Here is a 10,694-nt window from a genome sequence, read left to right on the forward strand (position 1 = left end):
ATACTGACCAGACATACTGATCAGACATACTGATCAGACATACTGATCAGGCATACTGACCAAACTAAAGTTCTACAAAATATAAAAATGAATTTGGTTAAACTCTCCGTTTTAATTATTTTTTCGTGTCTATGTCCAACAGAAATATATTCTAAGGACACTGCGTTTGATAAATATAAAAAAGGTATGATAAATATTTTTTTTTTTTTTAATTTTAATAATTATTATAATGTGGCGGTGTTTTGCTTATACATAATTTTAAAAATTCTGTACTGATTAACAATAAAAAAAAACTTGCACTATTAATGACTTTCAGCTGTGTATTATGAGAAAAACGAGAAATGTATTGATTGTATCACGATATGTGAGTATTTTTTTTGCATCTGAGAACCCGATTTCGACTAAAAGGACTGCTTATCCAATGATTACAATCACAGGGAGTTTTTAATAGGAAATGTTATCCATTTGGAACTTTTGTAGTTTAAACCAGGGCTTCAAATCGTAATGATTTTTTGTGATTAATGATTTCAATTCGTCTACTATATATTTCCGTTTTTAAAACTGGTTAATATTAATCTCATATTATATGGTTTTTAAACCCGGTTTTCAAATTAATAAAACCTGTTCAATTTGTTATTTTAAACATATATATTTTTTTATAACAACTTTATACCTCAGACAATTTTTGTCATAATTATGAAATTACTAATTAGAAAAATCAACTGTAATACAATATGAAACAATTTCAACTAGACTAGTTCTTAAATTACTTAGTGTATATTTTCAAGCCAGAAAATGATTCAGCACTAACCTAAAGAATGCAAATAAAAAATATATAAAATATAAATATTAATATAATATATTATAGAGGAAGGCTTGGCATGTTAATGATATTTTTTAACTCAGTTAAGTTAATTGAGATCATGTTCAATTAAGTTAATGCACATGAAAATTACATCAATGAAGTTAAAAATTAAGTTAAAAAATATCATTAACTTAACTTCAGTTAATAAGTTGAGTTAGTTACAAAAAATAATATTTAAATTAAGCGCTGATATAAGTGAGATATATATATATATTTAAGTATATGTACATATTAAAAATTTACAACAGATTTTACTTAAAATTAACGATAATGAAAACGCAGAAATTTCTTATTAAACTCTAATTAGAATAGAAAAATATACATTTCTTTATTGGTATTGTTTTTAAGCACTCGAATGTCAAATTTATGGTAATTTATGTATCGTTTGTTTTTATTCATTTTTCTAAATCACATATGATAAATATAATGTAAACAAAGTATTCTTTTTAATGTTAGTTAATTAATTTTAAATAACAGTATAATGAACTAAAAATAATTACTGCAGCTGAAAATGTAACTATAAAATTATAAAGATAGTAAATATATACAGTTGATACAAAACATTAAAATAAATATATAATATTATTTAGTTTTATTAAAATCCAAGCAAATAAAACAATACAATGGACAGATTAATTAAAATACCTATTGAATCTCAATAAAAAAGTCATCTCAAAATGTTAATCGGCTATTCAATTTCTTCTCTAATTCAATAATATTTAATAATATCAATCTTATTTAATAATATCATAGATTATGGAATAATTTTAATAATAATAGAGTACAATTATTATTAAGAATTATTTAGCCAATGATAATATGTACCTATTTTTGTAATATAGATTTACGGCCACTTTTCATGACAATGGTAATGTAATTCATGAGTGGCATGTCTATTTTCACTCAATAGTCTGAAGACGGTTAATACTTTTCCCGAGAACAGTGGGACCCCTATCAATACCGAGATAAACATTATGGTCTCATCTAAAAATTCTTCGACATTTTTATTTTTATATTTTTTTAAGTTCTATGACTAATTATCGAATGCGATATTTTAAAAAAATATTTTTCTGGTCTTGAAAATCAAAATTAACTTAATTGAGATAAATGTTAATTTAAATAAACGTTAATTTCAAGTTAATTTATAAAAAAATGAGTTAAGTTAATAAGTTAATTTAACTTAACTTTTAACTGAACTTTTAACTTATTAACTCGTTAAAGCCCAGGTTTGATATAGAGTCTATACAATATGTTGTATCCACCTGGTGAAATAGTTAATTTTATAAAAATCAGCCACTCTTAGCACACTTAATGGAACTATGAAAATTACATCAATTTATAATTTTATATACAATATTGAATATATATTATATATAATATATAGGTAACATATATACTTATCTGTATTATAACTTATAATCATATACATCTTAGTTATTTTTATTGCAAAATTTAAAATACAAATTACTTTAGTATAGTCTACAAGCATAGGCGAAACTACGGGTCAGACCAGTCAAGCCATGGCCTGAGCTAATGCTAACGAAAAATATGTATATATTATATATTTTAATAATTATTTGGGCATTATAAATAATATATTATTGATCATACATTATACATTCACTAACTATTAAGTATAAATCACAAATTAAATGTATTGTATAGAATTAATTTATTTCCTTTTGAGAACTAAAATCATTTCTATTTAACAACTTCGATTTTCTTCTATAAAATAACTAATTTTGGTTCCGTTTTTGTTTTTGTTTGTATACATTTTCAGTAAAACTGGTTAGTGATAAAAACGGTTTTAACCGGTTTGAAGCTCGGGTTTTAACTTTCAATTTCATACTTATGGCTTGAAAATGGAATATAAGATTTTTATAACAATTTCTCTACAACTAAGAATACAATTTTTTTCTGGAATATCACAATAAAGTTTATAATAATTAAGAAATTATATTTTGACCAAATCGGGTATTTTAACAAATCTCGATTTTACAAAAGTAAAATGTAATGGTTGTTTGTTTTTTATAAATATTATAAACATTTTAATTAAACATAAAAATTTTATAAATATTAATAACTTGAAACAATTATTGAATACTTATATTAGCATTTTAAATACATTATAAAATTTTAAATAATTATAATGAAATTTGTACTATTTATAAGGATTTGAATTTTTCGATTTTTCCCAAACTTGAAATTGATTATAGTTTGATAATACCCTAGTACAGGGAGGAGCATTATAGCATTTTAATATCCTTTTTTTACTCGCCTTTTATTTTTATTTATTTTTTTTTTTTTTTTTGCAAGAGTTAAGGGAAATTTCGGACATTGTTCATAACTGCACTCAAAAATAGGTCATCGTTCAAAACCACACACTTTTATATCTTAATCCCACATATTTTCGCAAAATTAAACCGTTCAATACCACACAAATTTATAAATATATATATATATATCAATTACTTATATATTTATCTAAAATAACGTGAGTGCGCCTCGAGACTGAGCGGGGTCATTCACTCGCTCGGACAGTTAAAAACGAAAATATCCCCCGATTTGCTATGTAACATCACACCAAGTAGGTCCCAGGATAAAAAAAATATTTTATGTGGGACTCATACGAAACCGGCAACGTGAACTGTACATGCAAAGTGTGCAGAGAGAAAGGGACTGTTAACTAAATATGTGCGGTTTTAAACTACCGACTTTTCAAATTTCTCTTTTTAACAATAGAATAAATATGCGCGGTATTGAACGATATAAAATGTATGGTTATGAACGGTAAGTGTGCGGTTTTGATGACCGACGGGAAACTCGAATTGCCTCCCATAAATCCCTCGAATTGCTTCTCGTAAATAATTTTAAAAAAAAGGTTACTCGAATTACCTCCCATTTGAAAATTTTCCATTGATCGAATCAATACAATCGATATAAACTATCGATTTATACAATAAAACCATCAACCATTATAACAGTTTTTCCCTTTTCACTTAAAATTATAGACATTTTAATAAAAATAAATTATTTAATTACATTATTAACAAAAATGTACCACGGCTTCATTTAGATAGTTCACAAATGTATGCTGACGCGAAAATGCAGATATAGTACCTGGTGTCAATCTGTAGTTTTAAATTGAAAACCAGTAAAAGCAACATTATATCATATATTATATTATACTATATCATTATTGCTATATCATACTCCGCTATTGTCTAGTGACAATTGGTTAAATCAATGTTAGCGATCAGTAAGTACGAAAATGTGACACTTTTATCTCTATTATACTCAAGTTTATATATGTATTATCGTATTCGTATAGGCTGCTAAAATATTATTACAACCGCAAATAACCACACATTTTACTTTTTATAGATCACAAGTTTAGAATTTAGAACAAGTTTTGTCACAGTATCTTCACTATCACTCAAGTTTCAATATCAAAATATCGAAATCAATGTCAATTATATGAATTTTTACAGAAGGCAACGATTCGAGTATGGTAAAATAGGGGGCCCCTATTAGGGGCCCTTTTACTGTTTCCAAAATATCTGAAGGTAATTCGAGTGACAAAAAGTAACCTAACCAATTTTGGGAGGAAATTCGTGTGCACCGAAAGTTAGAACATTTTAAGTTCAACATATCTTATGTTTTAAATATATTTGGTTCTACAACTATATTAACTACATTAGAAATATAAACTGATCTATCAGATATCTTTCACTCAGAATAATTATTTCGAGAGCAAGGGTACATTAGTTTTAACTTTAAAATATTATTTTCTAATTAACTGCAATAATATTGGCCCAATAATCTCAATTATATCAAAATATGATATCATCCTTTCTTTCATTAAGATCAGAAATAAAATTTGATGTAATAGGAAAGATGATTGTACCCCAATCGGAATATAGTTGTATCCTGCCCATGGTGAATGATAATAAGGAGAGAATGCCTGTTCCCTTCAAGATTTTTGGAACGCAAACTGTGATGCAGTATCCAAACATGAACGATTTATTGATAATGGAGAAAGGTGACACCCTTAGACTATTGTGCGCGAAATCTCGATTCTTGCATTTCCATCTAAAGTATTTCGACGAAGTGGAGGTCCGCTGCATGGGAAACAACAATCTGGAACTCGATGGTCTTTATTACTTTTTTGATGAGTTCGAGTGCCAATCGATGCCCAAATCGGATGTGTTTACTACTAATCAAACGTGTCATTCGAACAAACATTTCATGAACATTGTCGGTTTTGCCTCCCATTACGGAGTTATCCCGGTTTATGCATTTTGCTATAACCCCGTTAACAAGGACACTGCTTACACGTGGTACTATGTTAAAGTACCGTACAAGAATTCGAACCAAGAATTCAACATAACAAATCTGCCGTTCATCAATCCCGAAAATTTTTACAACAAAATATCCGTGGATTTATTGTACACCGTCGAATATCAAGTGAGGCATATAATACAATATAATTATGATAGACACGACCTCGACCATTAGAGAACATAGTAGGGTGTCAGTTACAAAATAAAAATCCAATAATTTCTCATGTGCGTATAGATAACTTATTTTATTATTAAAAGTAAAAGCATCTTAAAAATACTACATTTTCATTGATAAACTGCGCAGAACTGTCATCAATAATGTTACAAAATAATAATGACTCATTATTATGTTGTAACATTATTTTAAGCAGCTGAAAAAATCGATATAAGAAATGTTTTTGTTAAACCTATACGTTTTTATAACTTACAAAGTATAGCATACTCGTATTAATATTTTTCCGTCAACAAACATACCAAATCAACATTTTTCATAACTTCACAGTGCCTTAGATAAAAATATAAAATACGAATAATTTACAAAATATACTGCAATTTTATAAGGTTAAAACGAGAAATTAATTTTTTTTTTTTAAATATACGTGTCAACAGTATATTAATAAAAATATAAAATAGAAAAAACTCAGTGTATTGAAATTTAGTATCGGATTCAATTAACTTAGTTCGTAATGAAATCAATAATTTTAAGTGTTAAAGTAAATTCTAAATTATATAATACGTGTAAATTGTATATATGAAATAATAATGATATACTTTTTTTAGAATTACACCTTCAGTGAGTTACTCAAAACGAAGGAATTAGCAGAAAAGTACATAAGACCCGAAAACGGTAGCTATCTGATCCCAGGTCAATTAGCTTCCCCAAGGGATTTTTTCTACATTTTCGAACAGGTTGCAACGTAAGTGCCAACCATCATTGGTAAAACATTGATAAGCGCAAGTATAAATGTTAAATGTTGTATGGTACATTAAAATAATTATTTTACGATACACGTGTACGCGAAATGCTTTATATTTAGGAATAACGAAAAAAAAATTGCGTGTAACAAAAATATATCTAATTAATAAATACGAACGCCTGTCGATACTAAGAATCAATTTTAAAATTATAAACTAAATCGTGAAACGCGCGGATTAACGTATCTGTAACCGTTAGCGATAACAAAACCCTAGACGTCACAGTGCGGGTTTAAAATATTTAAAATATTTGTCGATTTCAAATTTCCGCGCTTTTATATATGAATTATTATTATTATTATTATTGTGCTATCATCATAAATAAAATAAATAAGAAAAATTAAAGTAAATTAAATAATATTTGTATTTCAAGTCATCAAATATGCATCTTAAAAATATCATAGATGAAATAAATAAGAACAGAATAATGCTGTATAATATTGTATATTTATTTTATGATTTACATAATATCAGCATTATTTTACATGACCTCTTAAAATTATACCTACATTATCTTCAAGACTTACTTTGATTGGTAAACATAATCATGACATCAAAACCAGTAGCAGTTACAATTATTAAAATAAATCCAGTTTTCAGAAGTATGTGTTAAAAATATACATTATACATACATATCATTACCTACCCATTAATTTATTTGCTCATTGATATAATTTAATTTTAAATTTTCAATAACTGAATAATTAATGTTTGTAACACTCTTAAATGAGGGTAATGTGATCTTAGGTTTTCTTAAAAAAGTGTCCTAATTGTTTTGATTAATCTGTTGCAATATTGTTCATTTTTGTTAATAAATAATAATGCTTACAAGTTACAATTTCGATATATAATAGTTAGAATTTGGATACAATTATTGTAAAATAATTTAAATACCTATCCTATTTGTTTTTCATTTCATATAGATAATATTAAAATTACTATTACCAGTCCTATTTGGTATAACCATGAATATTATATTATTTTAATCATTATTATTTATAATATTCAGTAATATTACTAACAAGTAATTATACTGTGGTAATTTCTATGTCTTAAAATTTGACATTCAAAATATCATTAAGAATGTCTAAAATAATATTCTAAATATTAAGAATGGTAATAATAAATATCAGCAATTATATATATTTAATTATATATTTTACACACCTCACTGGATTATTTAATTGCCCTGAACAATCTAATTAGTGGCACTTTTTTCTTTGAATAAAGCAAAAAATATGTCAACATCATCTTCAGTATTTAAATTACAACGTATCACTTTGACATCATTCTTAATAATATCTACTAATTCACAACGGAATTTGCTATTACTTATATTTATTTCATCTATTATTCATCATGATATTTTTAAGATTCATATTTGATGACTTGATGTACAAATGTTATTAAAAAAAAGAAAAAAAGTAAGTAATATTTTTTCTCGATGTAATTATTAAGTGATAATCAATAATAACAATGATAACATGATGATTAAGTGATAATTATCACATAATTAAATGTAATGATAATATAATTAAAATATAGATAATCAATAATATTTCATATATAAAAACGCGGCAGTTGTAAATCGACCAATAAGAGCGTCGTATTTTAAATCAGCACTGTGACGTTTAGGGTTTCTTATATTGCTAACCATTATTCATACCGATATCGGAACGTGATCAAACGCCATAGCAGGGGCGTCATTTCAACTTTTCAAAGGGTGGGGCAACTGATTAAATTTACAGACTTCATAATATTTAAAAAATTATGGTTATCTATATATTTAAACACTTAATATTTACTGACGATAGACTATCAATAAAATATTTTTTCGGAACAAAACATGTAAGGATTAGTAATGAATAATGATGCCATGATGATAAACAAAGAACATGAAACATTTCAATTTACCCAGTTAAATAATAACATTAAAGATAGTAAAACATTAATTTATTTACTTATCTTATAGGCCAGGGGTCGGCAACTCGGCAAAAGTCGGGACCAGGAAGACAATACTCTGGACCCTGTATCTTTTATTTTCATACTCTTAATATTGTAAATTTAATATAAATTAATTGTAATAACCAAATAATTATTTTTATTTTTATACTGCTATTTTTAAAATATAAAGTTTTGAAAAAAAAATTTTTCACAGGACCTCATTGATTTATTATTTTAATCTTTATGACTCCAATGTAAATTACTTACCGACCCTTGCTATAGGCTGTATAAGTTACTTTTTTTTTTTTTTAATTTGCTATTGTTGGGGATATTACAGCAATACAATTATGTGGTGAAAGATACAAATGTATAAAAAACATACAAATCAAATTTAAAAGCGAGCAGAAATTATAAAATTAATGATGGAATTGATGACATGGATAGAGCGAGAGTTAAGGAAAAGATTTGAATCGGATGTGAGATAACCCAAAGGGGATAGAAATGAAAAATGGAGATGTCTATTATGAGAGAGAGAGGAGGGGTTATAAGTTACCTATCAATAGGTTTAATTTAATAATAATATAAATCTAATTAAATAAATACTTATAATTTTATTATTTGTATATTTATTACTGTACAAAACTTATTTATAAAAACATAAAATTGTATCTCAAATATAATTTACCGTAGTTTGGAGTGAATAGGAACGATTTTAACGATTTTTTATAGATTATGAGCTCAATTTTTATGGTATCGATATCACGAAAACTGTTTAATAATGATCACATATATAGAAATATATAATATATCAAAAATAAAATTTATAATGTTCGCGTATAACGATTGTCATAAACTTGGGAGGAACCATTGTTTCCCAATTTTTAATAAATCATGAACGTGTATTTAAAAGAGAATATTATCTGATTTCTGAGTACAAAATAGTAAATAAAAATTTATTATTCACCAATTTCAGCATTTGATCATCGGACAAAGAATTGCCGACTATTTAAAATTTCTTAGAGTAGGGCATTTGTCATATTCTGCCCCCCCCCCTCTCAAATGACGCCCTTAGCCAAATGCATATTTTTTATAAATAAATAACGTTCACAGTGTAGCCCTTCAATGTTTCTGATTACGGTGGTAATGAATAAATTTGCCTAAAAAAAAAAATTAAAAAAAACTGTCGACAGTAACTTTTCACTTCCGTGCGCGCGTATTGATCGTAGTCAAACGAAATAACGATAACATGTGGGCGCTGTTGGTTTGGTCGCAGGTTTTACTTCATGAACACGGCACCCCGATGGAAAAAGTTCAACGACGACCATTGGACCGTTCTGGAGGAATCAGTGCGGTATTGGATGAGTGAGAACGATCACCGGTACATGATCGTGTCCGGCACGTACGGCTGGCTCTCGCTGACCACCGCGAACGCGGACCGGCGCCGTATATTCATGGACGAATCGGAACAGATACCGGTGCCGGAGGTCTTCTGGAAACTGATGTACGACATCGATCGAATGGATGGAATAGTGTTCATGGGCACGAACAGCCCGCACGAGGAAGAAGAATCAAAGAATTCGTTCTTGTGCGAGAACATATGCAAGAACCGTCGCGGGAACAATAATATGTCACCCGAGTTGTTCTATGCCCCGGATTCGATCTATTGCTGCGATTTGAGTGGGTTCCAGTTGATGTACGGTGAATTGCAGCCAGTCAAGGTTGTGAAATACTTAAGGGAACAAATAGAAGCGAGGCAAAAGGTGGAGAAAACGCCGGTTATCATAACGAAATCCACCAATTTACTGAAGGAAAAGAAACACACCGAGTCGCTAAGGATAGAGGATTACCTCTATTCGTCGGAGGAAAAAAAACACACCAAGTCGCCGGAGGAAAAAAAACACACCAAGTCGCCGGAGGAAGGCGAATCGACGGAGGGTTGTACGAATTTGAATATTTATTGAATATTCGATCGTTCGTCTTGAATAAGTGGAAAACGATACTAGATCGTGCTCCGTCGTCCGTGAACAAACGGACCCCACGCGCCCGACACGTCGTGCATAGTTACTCATTTGTTTAATATACTCGGTTTATAGCTGCCGGTACAATACATACTAAATTATTCATCATCGTTCGGCGTTTTCTTATTTCACTAAAACCCATATCCGTCCGGTACACAACGCCGACCGTCGGTGGCCGTTGTCAATCTGAGCGGCAACGAACATCGATGTGCCTTTTTTTTTTTACTGCGAACACACGTCTAACTTACACCTTTAACGTAAAGGTTTTAGGCGGTTTTTTATCTACGTTTAACCGGATCGGAGATATTGAAAGGTACCTTTATCGATCAGTATCTGGAACCCGGTAAAAAGTTAATCTAACAATATTTTATCTAAATCAACACTGTGATCAAACATTATTTTTTCGTTTCCAATCGTCGATACCAGTCATACCCGTTACAGGTGCACACAACCGAGGTTATTTTCAGGGTTTAATCGAGTTCATAAAATTACACAACGACGACAGCAGTACGCGGTATTGTCGTTCGCTCACTTGTGTTTTTCGTCTTT

At 28.7% G+C, this 10,694-nt stretch overlaps 1 protein-coding gene across 1 annotated transcript; it reads left to right on the top strand.

The window, feature by feature from the left end:
- On the top strand, nt 1-10,255 carry LOC112688054. The gene is made up of 4 exons (XM_025561073.1): nt 1-184; nt 4,758-5,332; nt 5,989-6,125; nt 9,401-10,255. Exons 1-4 carry the CDS (start codon nt 88-90, stop codon nt 10,086-10,088), a joined length of 1,497 nt encoding a protein of 498 aa, XP_025416858.1. The 5' UTR covers nt 1-87; the 3' UTR covers nt 10,089-10,255.
- The last annotated feature ends 439 nt before the right edge of the window (nt 10,256-10,694 follow it).

Source organism: Sipha flava, unplaced genomic scaffold (genome assembly GCF_003268045.1).
Source record: "Sipha flava isolate LNK unplaced genomic scaffold, YSA_version1 36_pilon_pilon, whole genome shotgun sequence".
Classification (NCBI taxonomy): Eukaryota; Metazoa; Arthropoda; class Insecta; order Hemiptera; family Aphididae; genus Sipha; species Sipha flava.

Coding starts and splice junctions, on each gene's coding strand:
- LOC112688054 (XM_025561073.1), top strand. CDS start 88: ATGAATTTGGTTAAACTCTCCGTTTTAATTATTTTTTCGTGTCTATGT. Junction 185..4,757: donor GTTTGATAAATATAAAAAAG/GTATGATAAATA, acceptor TTGATGTAATAG/GAAAGATGATTGTACCCCAA. Junction 5,333..5,988: donor TGTACACCGTCGAATATCAA/GTGAGGCATATA, acceptor TACTTTTTTTAG/AATTACACCTTCAGTGAGTT.